Source organism: Lygodium microphyllum, chromosome 27 (assembly GCF_053477565.2).
Source record: "Lygodium microphyllum isolate KBCC chromosome 27, Lygodium_microphyllum_v1.1.10, whole genome shotgun sequence".
Taxonomy (NCBI): Eukaryota; Viridiplantae; Streptophyta; class Polypodiopsida; order Schizaeales; family Lygodiaceae; genus Lygodium; species Lygodium microphyllum.
This window is the reverse complement of record NC_141161.1, coordinates 29,863,672-29,883,863: the sequence shown is the minus strand read 5'-3', so window position 1 is coordinate 29,883,863 and position 20,192 is coordinate 29,863,672. Positions and strand designations below refer to the sequence as shown.

The following is a 20,192-nucleotide window of genomic DNA, read 5'->3' as shown; positions in this document are numbered from 1 at the left end:
CTAGAGCCACCGTGCAGTGTAATCTTGTTATGCGATTCTTTTTTTCGTAATGAATATAAATTACCCATTATGTAAAAAAAGAGAGAGAGTGATACACATAACAAAACAATTATGTACATGGCTACTCGTTAATGGCATCTGATCTGTATAAAACTTCGTTTCTGATGTACATTGTAGTCCTGCACAGGACTTATCTTGTACTTTGTAATTTTATCTCAAGGAAGATTTTTCTGCTGAGTTTTTTATTAATAGAAATTTCATTCCTTTGAAAAACAAGACATCTGATGGTTGCCATCAATCACGAGGCATATTCTTCCTTGACTTCGAAATTACAATGTAAGGCTACATTGTGCCACGTGGATCTAGCAGACATTTAAGCATTGGTTTCTTGATGTATCAAAATAGAGTTTCTTGTATGTTGACCTAGTGAGATACTCAGATGTCATCTTGGTGAGGGCTCTTGCTCATGTCATTCCCCTTTTCCTGTTAATGTCCTTTTCAGTGGGGAGGCTGGTAGTGTTCTTACGACAGTCATTTGTGATAACAGGTTCAGCACTTATGCTTGGCCGGTTTCTTACTTCAACACCTTGGGGTATGGTGGCTGATAGATATGGTCGTAAACCTGTCTTGATTACTGGTACCGCTTCAATGTAATTGGTGGATCTCTTTATTTTGCTCACCTGCTATTCAATTCCTGTTCTTTGTTTACTACATCTCTCAAAACAGAATAAAATCGATATCTTTGAATATGTATTCTATTCAAATATTCATTGGCATGAGTCATGACTACGAATACCTGTGTTTCAATGTGACCTGAAGTGATTCATATTGAATGTGCACGTTGTGGTTCTGCCTCCAAACAGAAATAACTGTAAGATTAAATGCTTCAATGCATGTTTTGGCTTGTGCACCCCAGAATTGTGTTCAACACACTCTTTGGATTCAGCAAAAACTTCTGGCTGGCCCTGGCATCAAGATTTCTTCTTGGATTCTGCAATGGAATGCTAGGAGCAGTAAGGGTAAGGGAGTCTACATTGTTCCATTTTGTTTAAAGGGTTTTATGTCAAGCTTCTATTCAAGCTAAAACTATGCGAAAAGTGTATAAGAGCCTGAAAATGTTGAATGTGAAAAGTTTTGTTACTCCATATGAATATGTACATATGTATTAGTTAAAATAAGTTTCTCTGTATTGATTTTTTCAAAAAAGTTTGTGCAATGTGTTAAGAATGAACAAGCACTACTAGACTTGCCTGGCCATTTGCAAGTAGCAAGCAGAAATATAATTTAGTGCTACACAATAATTCAAGGAGTTGCTACAGAAGGAGGTATGGCACAGGCATCCAATGTGAGGCTTGGTGAACCTTTGGTAATACTTGTAACATGCTGGTGGACCTTTTGTCAGTAACCCAATTAACTGCTCCCTAGTGAAAATAATCTCTACATGTGGACTACCAGTTTAGGTATTCTCCTGCAAAACTTGTGTGCTTCATAATGGGAACAGGGAAGATGTACTCTGCTATACTAGATCCAACTGCCTACATCAAGACTAATGTGCACTAGAAGAAAATGAACAGTTTCTTGGCCTAAGACTGCCCTCCACTCTTGAAGGGAAATTCTCAATGATTGTACTTATGCATGCTTTTTTTTTTTTTTGCAAATAAAGTGTGGCTAATTATATTACTGCAGAAAAAAACCTGAATACAAGTGCTCATGCTCAACAGACAAGCTGGAGCTGATGCAGAGTCACAGATATATCAGATGTACAAGCCTCTCAGGGCAGTCTAGGGGGGATAGGAGCAAGAAGCCATGGAGGGGGGGTGTATCGCCATCTGGGGTTGCTTGCCTGCATCACGCAAAACAGGTCCTGGCCGCCCCAAGTGCACATGAACTAACAACCGAGCTCTTGACGAGCCCTCGACTCGCCCTACATCTGGTCCCATCAGCCGCAGAGGGAGTGGATGATGGAGGTCTAGAGCTCTACTAAGGTCGCCTGTATTGAAAGTCTCTCTCTGCCAAAAGCCTCCTGACACCGCATCTTCTAGATATGCCATCCAATAAGACTCCCTATGATTTCCCATACCTCATAGCGGTCTGTTGTGGGCTCCAGCACCTGGCGGATGGGTAGAGCCTCCAAACCGACCACTGCGCACGACCCTACCTCAATAATGAATATTGTGTCCTGCATCCCAGCCTCATACAGAAGGTGACAGCCCTGGCTGACTGCCTGCTAGCAGAAACTCCCCATGACATACATCCAAGGCTGGGTGCAATACGGCGAAGGATGCGGCATGCTCCTCTCCACACGAGTTGGGCCGCCTCACATGACCAAAGGTAGTGATTTGGGGTTTTAAGAGGCTGCTGTGTGTAGTGCTTACAACCTCTCTCCTCCATCTAAGCTTGCCAACTTCCCACCGCCAAGCCTCCATGCGCCACCAACCATAAGAAATATGATACCCTCCTCGGCCTCTAGCTATCCCATAGATGCCGCCAGAAGGTCCGTCGGAAAGGCTTTGTGATGCTGTGCTCCGCCCAGTGCCTGCTATGTGATGGTGCCCAGTCCATGTCCTCCTACATCAGTATGTGTCTGCCAATCCTGGGGGTGTACTCCAGGAACCTTGGTGGCTTCTTGGCAACCGCAGTGGCTGGCCATAGCCACTCTCCCGGATCCCACTCCAGCTCATCAAGTGGCTTGCTCTCCCAGATCTAGAGGTGCCACTCCGTGAGCTCCAGAAGACATAAGGGTCCAGCCGCCATGTCTTCCCCTGAAGGCCAATCGCTAGAATCCTCCTCCATGAAAGAACAACTATCCCCTCATCCTGCTGCTCTCTGTCAACAAGGACCAAACGCCCCTCCCCCCCCCTCTTGCACGGTGAAGAAGGTCCCAGGTGGAGTGCCGCCCACTCTACCTACCACCTGTAGGGGGGGTACTTGCTTGTGAAAACCTAGTGACCCATACCTCCCCGGGCTCTATCGGCACTCGTATTGGGGGAGTAAGCCACTCTTGAGGTATTGCTGTGTCTAACTCCTTTCTCCTCAACTCCACTATTCTCTGGCATCCTGATACTCGTTGCACCACCTCCTCGTCCACTATCCTGTACACCTCCCGCCATGTCTTGATGGTACGAGCCGGGCCGGCCTCCCAACCAGCCCACTGGATGTGGGGGTGCTCGGCAATCTGTGCCCCTTCCTAATGTCTGAGACCTGGGGGGTTCCAAATCACCGGCTGACAGTCTATCTCCTCATGGTAGCTTGGGGGGCTTTGGATTAGGGCCTTATGGAAGCCGTGCCACACACGGAGCAAGCTGCGTAGGAAGGGGGATCTCGGGGGGGTGATTGGGACTGTTGTGAAGATTCATCTTAGGGACGGCCTCCACTCTCTGCCAAGCCTCGGTCTACAATCTTAAAGACCCTCTTGCAATAGGACCTTCTAGGTTTGCTCTCCTGGTGTGAGGCCATGGACTACTAGCTTGCAAAAAGAGGGCCATACTCCGATACTCAGGGTCTATGATCCCAAGCCCTCCCTTTGACGGATGTCGGATGATGGTCGCCCACGCCACCTTGGCCCGGGAATCCCTGGAACTGTCTGACCCTGACCAAAGGAAGTTCCGCAGTAGACGGCAAAGTTGCACTACACATGATGAGGAGAAGCACCAACACGGGGCGATGTACCAGGCCATCTCTAGGAGGACCTGGTTCACCACCATGGCTCAGTCTGCTAGGGATAGGTGAGCAGTACTCCAGTAGGCCAACTTCCTCCGAATAGAGTCGAGAACTGGAAGAAACTGCTTGGGGGGGGGGGGGGGGGGGTTGATGTCGAGTCCCACTTGGAACCCTAGGTAACGGATAGTCTGCTCTTTGCTCACCCATCTAGATCCCAAGTGGACGCCCCACTCCGTACTAGAGTCTGGGTCACTGTCTCCAGCATCAACTCATCGTCCTCTATGTAGAGTGCTTTGTCATTTGCATACTCTGAGTCTAACAGCTCTGTCTCCTCTCTCACTGGAAGTCGAAGGCTGCATAACCCACTCACACGTGATCTAAGGAAGTGAGACATCACCTCTGCAAAGAGTAAGAACAAATATGAGGCTAGTGGGCAGCCTTGCCGTACCGATCTCTCCAGTGGAAACTCCTCCCCTCTCCTGCCACCTATGAGAACTCTGTTGGTAGCCAATCTGTAGAGTGCGGAGACCCCATGGTTCCATGCCTGGGGGAAGCCCATCCTCTCCATGGTGCTCTCCAACAAGTCCCAATCCACCCTGTCATAGGCTTTTTCAAAATCCAGGAGTACTACAGCCAATCCGTGACCACTACGCTGGGCCCACTCTGTCGCCTCAAAAAGGTAAAGACATTGTCTAGGATGCTCCTATCCTGGACAAAGCCTGTCTGTGTGTCATGAATGATGTCTGGAAGCACGGGGCGGAGTTGCCTACCAATCATCTTTGCCAGTGTCTTCTAGGCAACTGGCAACAGGGTGATTGGTCTCCACTGGGATAGCTCCATCCGGTCTCCCCCTTTGGGAAGGAGACTGATAAGACTTGCCAATAAGCTCCTTGGCATCCCAGAAGGTGGTGAAGAAGGCCTTAGAGAGGCCATCCTCTCCCGGGCATTTCTGCACTTCTTGTGTGTGGAAAGCCTCCTCTAATTCCTTCTCTATGAAGGGGGACTAGGAGGGAGCGTCCCATCTCCTCTGTGATGAGGGACGGGGTGTGATCCCAGACTTGTTGTCTGCAATGCTATCCTTTGGTTGAGGCTGTCTCCTGCTGGAAAAGTTGTCTGTAGTAGTCGCTGGTAATCTCCATCACCTCGTCTGGGCTAGAGCCAATCCTCCCATACTGATCCCGAAGGCTGCGTATCTACTCTCTTGAGGTGCGGGCCTGGTGTGCCTGAAAGAACTCCTTGCACATCGTGTCCCCCTTCCATGCCTAGAAGGCTGCTGAGGTGTGGAATGAGAACTCCGAGCGCCTGTCCTCTAGGCCGGCAATGGCTGCTCGTGCACACACCTCCTATGCATGGAGGATGGGATCCCTTGGTGTCTCTTGTAATAATCTGTGCGTGGCTGCTAGGTCCCGCCGGAGTGCTGTCTTCTCCTCCAACATTGCTGCCTGGCCTGTAGGGCTGCCTTCTAGCAAATACTGCTTGACTCGGCTAGGACCTCTGCAACCTCCTTTGGCCTATAGGGCTGCCTCCTAGCAAATATTGCTTGACTCGGCTAGGACCTCTGCAACCTCCTTTGTGATCCGGTCCCTCTTCTTCCACTCCGTAGTCCAAATCTGCTCAATCTACCTCTTCACCTCCTCTCTCCTATAGATCGAGTCAGGGATCCAAGAGGATCATGTACCTAGGGAAGATGCTTGGGGATCAAGTGTCAGGAGGACTGGGAGGTGATCGGACAGAGTGGTGCCAGCCAACTGCCCTATCTAGCCTCTGCAAGAGCATCCCCACTCTCCCACATAGAACCTGTTCAACCGCTCCAACAAGACTCCACATAGCCGCATGTATCCCCACAAGAAGTCCAATGACCTTTCCCTCCTGTGGAAAGCTGGGTCTCTCCAAGCATCACGAGCTCTATTGCGAGTAGGAAGACCTCCCATGCCTCTTGCTCTTCCCCAGCCATGCCCTGGTAGTTTTTGCCTCTACCCTACTGGTCCTCTAAGGCTTCTAGGTTGTTGAAGTCTCCTCCAACAATCTAGGAGTCCACCTCTGGGAGTCCTACTGCAATCTCCACCCGGAACTTGCTGCGTACCTTGACCTCAGTGGGGGCATAGACATTTAGGACTCCGAGGCACGAGTCTCCAATATCCAACCTGACCCATACAACCCTTCCTGCCACAATCGCCCCATGATCCTATATGCAGGCGGTATGGCTTGGGCCAATAGAGGTGCAGATGCCTCCACTCCTGCCGTGGGCACCGATGGCGTACTCTGAGTAGGTGTGTGACCTGCTTGGGAGAACCTTCCCTACCTGATGGGCCTGGGCGGGAGTGAGCTTATGCTCCTGCAGAAGTAGGATGTCTATCCGTCCTGCAAGGGCTGGCTGCAACTCTTGCCGAACAATCAACTTCGTGAAACCACGTGCTCCACTATAGTGGAGACTATTCACATTCCAGGATGTAAGGTGCAAACTCATGGGGAAACCTGTGAGTGACTGAACAAGCATCTGTTCGGTGTGGAAGCTGCTGATGAGGAGGAAGAACTATGGGGCATGTAAGTATGCTTTGATGCATGCCTAGACGGCGAGCTCCAGTCCTCTATGGTGGCGGTGGACCATAGGGGTGATAGATGCTCCAGGTGGTACTACCAATGCATCTATTAGCCATGGTGAGAGTCGTGACTCTGTGCAATGGTAGAAACGGGTCGCCTGTGCCAGGGGCCACTCGATTACATCCATCGGAGCTCTCCATTGTGGAGGGGTTCGAAAGATAATGCTCAAGGTGGGACCTTGGCACCAGCCGACCAGTTAATGTCCATCATGCAGCCTGGCCATTGTTGTGCAAACAATGCTAGTCCTTCTTCTCCCATCCATTGGGAGATATGGTCTGCCACCTGACTCTTCACCTCCTCCTCTATCTGTGTTATCGTCCAATCCCCTGAGTGAGAGGATAAAGGAAAAAGGCGTAGTTTGGTCCAGTCGGTGGTGCTAGTAGATGGACTTTGCCCCTCCTTGACTTACAAACAACAAAGATCCCCACCTCCAGAGGTAGTGGGAACTCTCCGCACTCCGTAACTCTTAGGTAGGATCATGGGCCACTACGCAAGAACTCCTGTGGTAATAGCTGCACTTGTCTCCGGAAAGTGTGACGGGCGGCAGGGGTAGATGAGCTGATGGCTGTGTGGGGAGGGTAAGACTGCTGGTGTGAGGAGGATGTATACGTGTGTGGCTCATCACCTCTTGTGGGAGGAGGGGGGTTGGGTTTGGGGGGGATCACTTGTACCAGGTGCGGATCAGGGGGGGCAAGGGAGGTGGTGGGGTGATCAGAGGTACGTGGCGGGTGTTGGGGGGGGGGGGGGGGGGGGAGCGCTAGTGGCCCTGGAAGGAGGGGGGACTGTGGGCTAGGATCAGTGGGGGGGAGGGGGGAGCGATAGTGGCCCTGGAAGGGGGGGGGACTGTGGGCTAGGATCAGTGGGGGGGGGGGGGGGGGGGGGGGATGGGTGTGGGGGCTGTGGGATCTCAAGTGAGGTAGTCTGTGGGGCGAGTGGTGGATATGGGGAATTGTGGTCCTGCCGGGTGGGGCGGCCAGGGAGGGCTGTGCTCTGCCCGATGGGGCGTCGCTCGCCCTCTTTCTCCCTATTGTTGAGGCTGTGTCTGAGGAGTTGGTTGCGGCACTCCTTGCCGTCTCCCTCTCTATCGTCTCTGGACCTGTGTGAAGCCATCAGCGTCCACGTGCAGGCCTATTGGCGGAGCCGCCTTGGCTCCAAAACGTGTGTAATTTGCTGCATGATGCCCAAAGTTGTGGTAGCGCAGGCACTACCCTGGTTGCCCAGTCACAATGACCTACTGCCTAAAGGAGTGATCTCTTGCCTCAATCTCCAGAAACTTTGGTATACTCTTTGTGTCTTTCACAGCCACTCGTACATTTGGAACTCATGCAGCTGTCACTGTATCCGCGAAGGAGGCAGGAAGAATTGTGCCGAAGAGTCGTCCAGAGTCCACTAATTGGTGGTACTCTACCGCCAGTCCGGGGAAAGGTAAGGTGACTGGATGTCTGAGAAATCTGTTATGGAGCGCCAATATCTCCACTGTTAAGCCGCTATACCAGGGAACCATGTAAATGACCCCCTTCGTGGCATAAGGTGAGCTCTCCACTAACTCACGAGCTGCGTTCGAAGAGGTGAGTCGAACCATGAAGATCCCTTGACCCATGAGGACTGTCTCCGCGATTTGCGCTGTGCCAATGCGTAGCATGGAGTGGAGCCAATCCCGCAGTCGGGCCCTTGATGGAGAGTGTCCAACGACCTGACCAAAGATCGCTATTTCTTTCATCTCCAGCTCCGTAGCACAGACAGCTAAGAGTTGTTCCTTAGAGAGGATGATGCGCAAGGTGTTTGATTGGGGGGCACTCGCAGAATGTGCCGGCATTTGACCAGAGGCTTCCATTGCGCATCCTTGTTGAGAACCTACCTATCACGCTACTGTGCTAGTGGAGGGGGGAGTTGCTGCAGAGGGAGGGAAGTTATTGTTTTTGAAGCAGGTGGTATGTCTTCCTGGCTGGGCCTTAAGGGGGAGGAGGCAAGGGTAGTGCGTGGGGGAGGGGGGGGCACTGAGGGTGGGGTGGATGGCAGAGTCTTGCTTGGCGCGGGGGGAGGGGGGGGGGATCACGGGCGGGGAGTTGGTAAGGGGACAGCGGGGGCGGGCGGCCAGGGGTCAGAGCGGGAAAACAACTCCTCAGGTAGGAGGACCGGGCAGATCAGGCAGGGGGGGTTTCTAAGCAGGGGCGAGCAGGTGGCGTGGGCAGGTAGGCGGGGGTGGAGGCGTCGAGCAGGGGCGGAGGCGGCGCTGTGGAAGTTTGCGCAAAGGTTGCGTTGTGGAAGCAGAGTTAGAAGTAGAAGCAAAAGCAGAGGCAGAAGATCTGTTCTTCTTCTACAGAGCCTCTACAGAAGCAGAGACAGCCTCTAGAGGAAGAGGATGAAAATGATGAGGAAGAAAACGAAGCAGGTTATGAAAGTGTAGATGAAGAATTTTCTCTGATAGCGGATGATCTTGTTGATGTCCCTATAGAGACCTTAGAGGCCGAAGATCTCAGGGTGCTGTATGGAATGACTATGGTTCCATTTGGGTCGGCCAATGGACCACAAAGTATGCAGAATCTGTATAAGCAATGGATTAAAGGCATAAAAATTAAGTTCACCAGTGGCTCATGTCGCCCCAACCAAGGCAGCCCCTCTGTACAAGGTTCTAAGGAAAGATGCGGATTTTCTTTGGACCGATGACTGTGAAGAAGCCTTTAATACCCTAAAACAATGCCTTATCAAAGCATCTATCTTACAACCTCCTGACTGGACGAAGAAGTTCCATGTGCACACAAATGCATTAGTTGAAGGGCTAGGTGCTGTCCTATGTCTAAAGACCCCTCTAAATTAGATCAATCGATATATTATGCAAGCCGAAAGGTCACTGATAGGGAACGGAACTACACAGTGAACAGAGCTTGAGTGCTTGGCAATGGTGTTTGCACTAGAGAAGTTTCGACACTATCTATTGTCAACACATTTCAAGTTCTATGTGGATCATGAAGCCTGTTCTTCTGAATGAACAAAGCAGATGCTAAAGGACGACTAATGAGATGGTTGCTCCTATTCCAGGAGTTCAATTTTGAAGTGGTCACTAAGCCTGGCCGTTCCCATGTCTTAGCTGATCATCTGTCGCGGATCTCTCAAACAGAAGAAGAGAGACAGGATGATCTAGACCTTTCTTATGCTTCCTTGTTTCTAGTTGAAACAGTTAGTCCCTGGTATGCAGACATAGCCAATCCCCTGGCAACTCAACAGTATCCTCCTGGTATCTCAAGCCGTGAGAAGAAGAAGCTTTTGTTAGAATTAGCCCCCTACACTTTGCCAGGCGGTGCACTGTACAAGAGAGGCAAAGATGAAGTATTGCGAAGATGTGTTGCAGGGGATGAAATCGGTATAGTATTGAAAGCATGCCATGAAAAACCATGTGGTGGACACTTCGCAGGGGAAACGATAGCCAGGAAGGCTCTGTTAGCAGGATATTGATGGCCGACCCTCCACAAGGATGCATATGACTACTGCAAGAGATGTGATGCTTGTCAGCGAATGGGGAAATCCACCAAAGCCATGCCATTGCAACCCATTCTTCCGCTAAAGCCGTTCGAGAAGTGGGGGATTGATTTTGTGAGTCCCATTGATCCACCTACCAGATGGAAGAAAAATAGATACATCTTAGTATATACGAATTATGTCACAAAGTGGTGTGAAGCTAAAGCTCTGAAATGGGACGATGGTAACAGCGTAGCCCTGTTCATGTACGAGAATATTATCACCCGTTTTGGCAGCCCCCTCGAGTTGGTAAGTGACCAAGAGGTACTCATTTCCTTAACAAAATCATGGAGGAGCTGACGGAACTGTATAAGATCCGCCATCGCAAGTCCACTCCCTATTACCCCAAAGCCAATGACCAGGTTGAAGTCACCAATTGCATCCTTTGCTCGATTTTGACAAGAACGATTGCCGCACATCGTCACGACTGGGACGATCGACTTACAGAGGCCCTTTGGGCATACAAAACTTTCCATAAGGCAGCTACAGGACAGACCCCTTTCCAGCTAGTGTATGGTATAGAAGCCGTCTTCCCTGCTGAACTGGAATTGCCCTCTTTGCAAGTGGCAGTTAAAGAACGCTTGGGAGATGCTGAGTCACTGCAACGCCATCTCCTGCACTTGGAATGCTTGGATGAGGTACGGCGGATGGCCCTATAGTGCATGAAAACCACTCAAGCACGACGCAAAGCCTATCATGACAGTTTCATCAAGCACAAGGAGTTCAAAGAAGGCGATCTTGTCCTGGCCTATAATTCAAGATTTGGCAAGTTTCCTGGCAGGCTTCAACAATGGTGGATGGGCTCATACAAGGTACTTGCTGTCAATCCTAACAGCTCTATTCAGGTGCAGACTGTTGATGCCTCTGATGATCCCTTCCTGATCAATGGCTATCATTTGAAAATGTATTTCCCTCCTTGGGGATCTTGAGAATCACAGTCGACCTACCCTTTGCCTTTTGGGCGTCGCACTGTCCTTCTCGTCGTGCTTCTGATAGTCCTTCTGATTCTCCTCATGAGGCGGTCTCATTCTGCTAACCCTTCACAGATACATCTTAACCTGACTTTGTTCTCTTCTCATCTGATCCAACAACGATGGCAAGGTTGGTCCTGACACATGGTATTTCTACCATTTTCTTTCTTACGAAAAAAAAAAAGGAAAACAGAAAAAAAAAGGAAAAATAATTTTTTTTTAAAAAAGAAGGAAAAAAAAAAACTGTTGTAGGAGAAAAGGAAGAAATTCCCTGTCATAACAGGCCTCGTTCCAAGAAAAAGTGGAAACACCCTTGGCCGAGAAGCTGACTGTGGAAAAGATGGCAACACCCCGTAGTTCAGGATAGTTGACTCATCACCAGCAGAACCTTTCTAGCAAGTAATTTGAAGCCACCTCCCTTGATGCGCTGTCTCTGTAATATCAGTCCGTCTGCCCTTCTTAACAGACGACTCTGGTGTGCAGATCGGTCGCAGTATGCTCACGTAGTGAATCCCGGAAGGTCCCCAAGAACAATGAACTCTACCTTTTTGCACAAAAAACAATGTAAAAAGCATGAACGACAAGAGCAAGAGACCAATTGGGTTCAATCTCCCCCCATGCCTTGTGTGAGTGCTTCACAAAGCATGTATTTTATGTATATTTCCATCTTCATGCTCAATAATAGCCCAATTTACAAAAATATGACAAGCTTTTAGCTTTTGAGTTTGCTTTTACAAAAATAGGAAATAAAGCTAATGAACGGTGCCCATAGAGTTTGGCACGCCCAACACAATGTCCCAAATAGAAATAACATATCCGTGCGCATAGGCGCATACAAAATAATAATGAATAATCGATGCCTCAATAGACATAACAAAATATAGGCGTGGCGCCTATCAAAATATAATCCATAGGTCGAATACTTGCTAGACTCCAATGCTTTCCTCCGCCACTGCTGCTATCTCTACACATCAACTGAAGCATTCACAATCGTTAGTAAAATAATACAATTAAACCGACAAAAGTGAATACCTAGCAGTCTTCAGCTACATAAATAAATCAACTGGTTAGAAATAAATCCTAACCTTAATTTATGACGAGTGCGCACTCTAAACTCATAAACGTTTATTAATTTAATATGCATTTTGCGGAATCACCCGCTATGGAATCACCCATGTACACACTAAATTAATGAAACGCCCGAAAAGGACAGGCGTCCCCATCAACTTCTCGCACAAAGAATCCACTTTGTGTATGAGCCCCGGTTATCTAAGTTTACGGAATCCACCGTAAAACCTCACGGAATCCACCGTGGCACGGAAACTTTGTGTATGAGCCCCGATCATCTAAGTTTACGGAATCCACCGTAAAACCTCACGGAATCCACCGTGGCACGGAATCCACCGTGAAATATGCCTCCTGGCATCAGACTCTGCTTACAAGTCATTGAAGTATGAGATTTGTTGGCTGCCTCCCTGGGTACGCCTCGTCTTTAAGATCCTGATGACAACAACGGCCGACATGATCTTCATCACCAACCCCTTGAGTGATGCGAGCTTTCATCCTAATAGGATGGGGACGTAAGTATGGGCTGCCCTCTGTAACTATTAGAGCGTGAGACAGAGGGTGGGGTGAGTGACTAGTCTTTCCCTTCAAATCACATAAGAGGTGAGGTGTGTGAACGGAGTGTTACACGCACGGGTTGGGCCTCTCAATGCACAATGCACGATTTGTTCCTGTGCACTACACCATAAGGCTCCCTGGCCTTCCTTCTTGCACTGTATGCCGGCACAGGGTGGGATGGACAGTTGTACCATCCACTGCGCATAAGGCATACAACCTCTGCATAAGGTATGGTGAGGATTGCATCAATGGGTTTCAGAAATGGGCTGCCCTCTATATCTTTCAACAGAGCATGAGACAAGAGGGTGGGCTGAGTGTGATTGGTGTTTCTTCAATCAATTATCGAGAGGTGAGGATTGAGGGACGTTACGACCATTGGAGTCAGGTACGTTTTTGTTTCCCTATGCACCCACGGGCTGGGTCTTTGCCACCAGCACAGAATACGTCACTCTGTTATGTACACTGTACTGCAAGGCTCCCTGGCCTTTCTCCTTGCACTTATGCCAGATTGTGAGCTTTGGGTTTTCATCATTATTTCCTCGAGTGATGTTAATAATGGGGCGAGTGACTGCTCTTTCATTCCATTTGAGTGATTGTGAGTTGAGTGCAATATCCCTCGTCATCGACGAATTTTCTATGATTCCATCAACCAGCTACCTCCCTGGGTGCTGCCACATGGTCCCTACTACGAAGGACGAAGGACGTGAGTTGTGAAGACACCTTGTTACTTCCTGCAGCCGACAATGACACAAGATGCAACCTCGATCATCGACATTCCTCCTCGGCTATATGGGCTAAGTTTTTCTAAGCCTACACCTTCTGTTTCTCAGTGACGGTCATCTCTTAAGTGTGGGGACGTTCGTGGTTGGTCTGATGTGTGATACTCGGTCCTTGATGTTCGGTTTACCCTTCCTATTAAGGTTTTAAGTGTGGGGACGCGTCCCTGCGTGTCTATGTTGTATACCCCCATGCATATATCCTGCTATGATCATGCATCTACGCTGTGACTTCATTTTACCCTGATGGGGTCCCTTCCCCACTCTTCCGTTCTATTTCACCCTCTCCCCGGAGCCGTTCCTTGACCGTTTGCCTTTATTCTTTGTTTTGTGATTTTTCCATGCGAACGGACCCTACGTTCACAGAGACTCATATCCAACCTTATAGCTGTGTTCGTCCCTTTGAACTGACCATTTTTCCTTTTTACCAACCCCTGTTCCGGCAGACGGTTCTAAAGTTGTTAATTTTTGAAGCAATTCCCGTAACTTGGACGGTTTTCCATGTGAACGCATATTTATTGCTTCGGAACCCTGATCCTAACCATTCCCCCTGACATTTTTCCTTCTTACTCCGTGGAATTTTGATGCACGGTTGGTCCGTTATTAAATTTTGCGGATTTTCGGGGCCTTTTTTGTGTCTATTTTTCACATTTTTCCATGTGAACCTACCCTATTTTGATCGGACTTCTAGTTTAACTTGACATCCGTGTCCTTTGAGTCTTTCCCCTACTTTTTCCTTTTTCCTCCCCCCTCTTCCGACTGCCCGATTTTTAGTTACTAATTTTTCCGAGTGTTTTCGGGTGTGTTTTTTGTGTTTTTCCCATGTGAACCCTTCCTAATTTTCCCCAAACTGAGTTTTGATGCACCAGCCCTATGAATCCTTTTCTTCCAGACATTTCTCCCTTTTACTGTCCTCTATTCCGGTGCACGGTTTTTCCCGTATTAATTTCCGAGTCTATTTTCGGGTTCGTTTTTGGGGTTTTTCCATGTGAACGCGTCCAGTTTTGATCAGAACTATGTTTTTCCATGATAGGGTTGTTGGACACATTATTTTGCACATTTTTCCTTCTTTCCGCACTTCATTCCGATGCGCAGATTTTCTGATATTAATGCACGTAAGTATTTTCGAGCTTATTTCTTGCGTTTTTTCCATATGAACACCTTGATTTTGCTCCCAAAGCCATGTCGCATTTTTCTATATCTTCTCCTCGTCTCTCGACACATTTTTTCTTCTTCCAGTTTTTCTATCCGACGTGCGGTTTGGGTTTTATTAATTTTTATTCCTTTTTGCCGTGTGGCCGTGTTTCTTGTGTTGCGCGTGAACACGCCTGTTCTTGGTTTTATGTGCCTCGGGACGCCCCCGTGACCTCGTTGCCTCGCGCATTTCCGTCCCTACCCCATCTGATCCCCCCGATGCAAATTTTTTTTATTCCCGCCCCGTGCATGAGCGCGGGACGGGGGTGCGCTCCATTTTCATATCCATACCAAATTTATCTTTTTAAAAATAATAATAAATAAATAAAACTACACCCATAACAAAAACACCACCAAAAAAAAAAACTTAAACAAATACACACACATAATTTTTAAATAAAAATCCCACATTTAAAAAAAAACCCAACAAACAAAAACATCAAAACACACATACATAAACAACACTAAAAAAAAAGAAAACAAACAACACATCTTAAAATAATCATAACATAAACTACACACCCACATAAAATTCATTTATTAAAAAATATATATATATATATATTGAAAAAAAAACAAAGAACAAAAACCAAAAAAACAATTTTAAAAAAAAAACACAAATGGTCTTACCTGCGGTTCATGTGCGCCCACGTCCGTCTCTGTCTCCCTCGCCCTCCTCCCTTCTGCCTTCCCCCACGCCTCATGCGCTCTCCATCGATCTCCTCCCTTTTGACCTCCCTCCATGCTACGCTGCCTCCTCCACCCTCAATGCCCCCTTCTCCGCGTCCTCCTTATCCTCCCCCACTCTCTCCCACCGCGCTGCCTCCTCTCTCTTCCCTTCGCCTCCACCTTCTCCGGCGCCTACCCCTCCTCGCTGGGCGCTGCCTGCGTCCTTTCCTCCTCTCTTCACCACATCCTCCCCTCCACCACCTCCTCTTTACCCTCCTCCCGCCTACTCCCCGCCTTTCGCCCTCCTCTCTCCACCACATCCTCCCCTCCACTACCACCTCCTCCCCTCCACCACTACCTCTTCACCCTCCTCCTCCTTCCCCCCACCCTCCTGCCCACCTGGCTCCTCCACTTTTGGGCCCTCCCTCCAAACTGGCCCCCCTCCCACCAAATTAGCCGGCCCCGCCACTTTTGCCCCCCCCCCCCCCCAAACTAGACCCTCCTTCCAAATTGACCCCCCCACCACATTGGCCTTCCCCAACTTTGGCTACCCTAACCTCCAGTCACCCTAACCCCTATCCCTCTGTTACCCTACCCCACAGTTACTCTAACTAACCCCTAGTTACCCCTACCCAAGCCCCTTTCCCACCCCTTCTCCCTTCTTTCCCCCCTAGCCTCCCTTCCCACCCGCCCTCTCTCTCCACCCGCAACATGCTTTTCCCCACTACCTCCCTTGTTCACAACGTAGCGCGTGCATGTGTACGGGTGTGGTTAGCACGCGTTCACGCGCGAGGACGCACTTCCGGTTTGTCCGTGCGGTGGAGTGTTGCGGTTAGCCGTTCACACGCAGTTTTTCTCCGTTGTTCATACGCAGCACGGGTACCGCCTTTTATTTTCAAACCCGAAAAGTATATAAAAACACATAAAAATACACATAAAACACAGAAAAACTTCAAAAATTTATTAAAATTCATTTAAAATCCAAAAAAATACAAAAAAAAATTCTACTTTTTTTTAACATTCCTAAAATCATTTTAAATATTTTTAAAAAGTGAAAATTCAATAAAATAAATTGTAAAAAATTCAAAACTTCAAAATTACTTCAAAAATACATGTAAAATGAGTAAAATTCATAAAAAGTTGGTAAAAATTCAAAAATATTTTCAAAAAAATTTCAAAAAATTTCACAAATTCCCTTGTCCTTTTGCCAATAATTTCTCAATTGAAATGCTTTCATAAATGACAAAAGTATTATTTGAAGCCAAAACCCTAAATTTAATACTTCACCTCATGAAAATTCATTTTAAATTTCAAAAATCAGCTGAAAAATGATGGATAAATTAAAGCACATTGTTGACACTTGTTGGATTGCTGAAATGCCACCCTTACACTTCACAACATATTCATTTGTCCTATATCCCGATTTAATTATTAAAAAAAAAACAAAAAATAGAAAAAAATAACAAAATAAACAAAACAAAACCAAACCATATACACAATACCAACACACCTAAAATACAATTGAAAAAAAAACAAACAAAAAAATAAAAATAAAATAAAATCAAACAAAAACACTAAGATGTTTTATTTTTTTTCAGTCAGTGGTGTTTTTTTTTTACTGGATTCATTGCATTTGGAGACTACTCCGTACATCTTCAGTCTATTGCATACACATCCCTACCAGGTATTTATTTTTTAGCTTCATTTATTTTTATTATTCCTTAACCACAATTAATTGCTAAAATGAACTATATTCAAACACTTTTTCACGCACATTCACGCTAAACACACAGTTTCTAATAATTAAAAATCAACCAACCGTTCACTTTTTGCACGCGCTACGTGCACTTTAGAGGCACCTTAATTTTTAATAAAAAATGTACCAGTCGTCACAAAAAAACATGCGTTGGCAAAAAAGCGCTCCACATCACTATTAATTTTTAATTAATGAATTTGCATTTAGAGACCCTAGTCTGGGAATCATAGTCCGGGTTTCGTTAAAGCACTCTTTCACCCTAATAAATTGTAATTAAAATTTTAAGAAGGAAGTGGCGTTTTCTTATTAAGGTTTATAACTTAATAAAATGTCATCCATTGTTAATAATTTCTTAAAATGAACCCTTCATTAAAACCATTTTCTCTCACTATACTTTCTTTCCCTTTTTAAATAAACAGGCTTCGTGGGATGAGCACGTAAAGTCCTCGTAGCTGACATTGTTGTTCAAGGTTATGGTCACGTCCTGATTAGATTTTTATGGTATTATGGTTTACTTGTATGCTACGATTATGGGTGTGGTTTGAAGTTTTTTTTTCTTTTTTGCCTGATACGGGTTTTGGGTGCGCGCTTGTTGCATCGCATGAAGTTTTCGGTCGCATATGTGTAGAGGTCATACCGAATTTTTCTAGGATATGGGTTGTTTGGGGTGGTAAATTGGTTAGTTACGTTTGTATGTGTACTTCTTTTGATTGATTTCTTTTTGATAGCTATTTTGGTTGGCTGCAGGCATTCTTTGTGATTGTCTGTGTTTGTGGTGTGTGTGTTTTCCATCTGAATGACACCTCACGGTCCTCTTCCTATCCAGTATGTCCCGTTGATTAGTAGGGATTATTCTTCCCTACTGGCTTTTGAGCCTATAGCAAAAGTTGGACTTGCGACTTTCGTGGCTGCTTCATTCCCATTGATTCCAGATTATTCATCCCTGTGTGATGAGTTTCTTGCATCATACAGTAAGAAGTCGGGCCTGGTTCATGGTGCTTCCATGGTGTTGACACTCCGAGGGTTAGGGAAGGCTTTGTCTCTTCCCTATAAAGAAGAGCCCTTTGTTACAGCCAGACAATTATTCTACAATGATGAGATTTTCAAGCTGTTACAGAAGCAGACCAAAGAGATTCTGGATATCAAGAAAGTGATAAACACTTCAGGAGTATCTTTTTCCATGATCACTGATCCTCTTTGAAAGTTAGTCTGCCAGTTCCTCCAAGACAGGTTTATGCTTGCCAAAACACCATCCCATTATTTGTCCAAAGAACTCTGCACAGCTTCTAGGATGGTGTTAAAAGGGGTGGCCATTGATTGGAGTACTTACCTGCTTATGAAGATGGACCAACATTTTGTCAAAGTAACCAGAGGAAATGTCACAAATGTCACTTATGGTTCTTATTTATATGCTTTCTTGACATACTCAGGCCTTAAGAAGGGTGTAATATTTCTATTAAAAAATATTACTAGCCCGCATGAAACTCAAGCAAAGGTCAATTCCGGTATTGGAGTTACCGACGGTGCAATCTTTAAATGGTACGCGAGGTATCATGACTCTCCATTGGCAAAACGGGGCCGAGGTTTAAAAACCGGCATAACGGTAGGTGAACTTCCTCTTGGGAGGAGGTTAAAAGGATAATAATAGGTTTATTGCAAAAAAAATTTAATTACCTTCCCCCAGCCGAAGCATGGCTGAGGGAAGGATGGGCTATAATGGGAATCCGAGGAGGTGGTAGGGAGGATAGCCATGCGAGGCACCACGTGGGAGGGAGCCCTCTCCCCCCCCTCTTCCTATAAATACCCCCCTCTAAGGGGTGGAGAAGGAGAGTAGAGGATTCTATGCGTGAGGAGGAGAGGGAGCCGCCAACCGCCGTGCTAAGTGAGAGCTGCGGAATCCGGTGGGGAGGAAGAAGCTCCTGTCGTCCGTGGAGCCGCCGTGCAAGAGGGGGTTGCCAATCAGAACACCGCCACCTATGGCTTAAGAGCCGCCGCCAACTCCGCCTGTCACCATGCCACGACAAATTGCTGCTGACGCCGCCTTTCCTCATCCACTAATTGGTTTTTTCCTCGTCTACGTGGCCATCACACGTTCCCAGAAGCTCCTAAGGGGGCTCTCCAAGCCCCCCCTTCCTGTGGATTTCCATAAAGCCCTATTAGGCCCGGGTTTTTCTTTAAGTCCCTTCCCATTGGATCCTACACAAGTGGTCTTTACACCCCCCATCCCCCGGGAATTAAGCCCTTTCCCCTTGCATCCCTCAAAATCCATTTTACTCGGGTTGTAAAGCCTTCCCGTGGATTCCCCACACAAGTCTATATTACCCCGGTTCTTTTTAAAGCCTCCCATTGCAACTCCCACAAGCCATTTTACCCCGGGATTTTAAGTCCCTTTCCTATTGGATCCACCCACAAGCCTATTTTTCTAGCCGGTGTAAAGGCCCTTCCCTTTTGAACCCTCCGAAAGCCCAAATTTCTTTTCCCTCTTAAGCTTCGAAGTGGAAGTCTATAAGGCCTTCCCATTAGCTCCCTAATACGCCTTTCCGGGCTTTGAAGGAGAGGGAGCTACAAGGCCCTTCCCACTCGATTTCTCCCATAAGGCCATTAGAGAGGATTTCCTTAAAACTCCCGGAATTTTTAAAGAACATAGAAGGCCCAAGCTCCGAACCCTAAGGCCTTCCAAAGCCCAATTCCGCAAGTCGGTACTTCGGACAAGGAAGCCGTACCTCAAAGGGAATTGCGTGTACGAGGGAGACGGGGGCCAAGATCATAAGACTGCGGCCAAGGCAAGGAGTTCGAATTCACGATGGCCCCTAAAAAGGCACAAGGCGCAACCGCAGGAGGATCATCTCCTAACATTTATGTGGACATTTCACCGAACCCACAAGTCCAGGTTTTCTTCCTATTTTTGATTTACGTCGAAATATTGTAATTATGCATGGTTAATTTATGAAATTAGGATGCACTTTTGCGATTGAGATACATTGGCTATTTTAAAGAAAATAACTCACGATTGAAGATTAGTCAATTGTATTTTTCAATGGAATGAACGAAAGATGTCTATGCAATTTTAGCAAGTTGCTTTTGTGCATTGCAAAGTAATGAATCTAGAACAACTAAGGACTATCATTACAAAGTCGAGATTATTGTTGTACACCTTCGATTGGGCATGGAAAGATTAAAATTGCATGTCGCATTATTAGACAAATCTTTCTTCATAATGATTCATTAAGAAAGTTGCTAACAATCGTAGGAAATTGCAAGGCATGGAAATGATTCTAGGCTGCATGAAGTAGGTTAACTCTAGTCAATTGGCATAAAACTCATTCAACTACGTAGTAGTTAGGAAAGGTTGCGTAATACTCATTCAGCGTACAAATATTTCATTCAGAAATGAAGTTAAGGAAAGGCTGCATGGTTCGTTTTAAC

The 20,192-nt window shown here is 46.9% G+C and overlaps 1 protein-coding gene across 9 annotated transcripts in view; it reads left to right on the top strand.

Moving 5' to 3' along the window:
* LOC148012169 (protein ZINC INDUCED FACILITATOR 1-like) overlaps positions 1-20,192 on the top strand; it is a 265,948-nt gene that overhangs the window by 121,331 nt on the left and 124,425 nt on the right. For all 9 annotated transcript variants that reach the window (XR_015689021.1, XM_087668792.1, XM_087668794.1 and 6 more), the window contains 2 exons: positions 548-650; positions 917-1,019. Coding sequence is in view for 8 of the 9 variants with exons in the window: in XM_087668792.1 (XP_087524918.1) it covers positions 548-650; positions 917-1,019 (206 nt within the window). In the remaining variant the exon portion in view is untranslated. The remainder of the gene's footprint in view (positions 1-547; positions 651-916; positions 1,020-20,192) is intronic.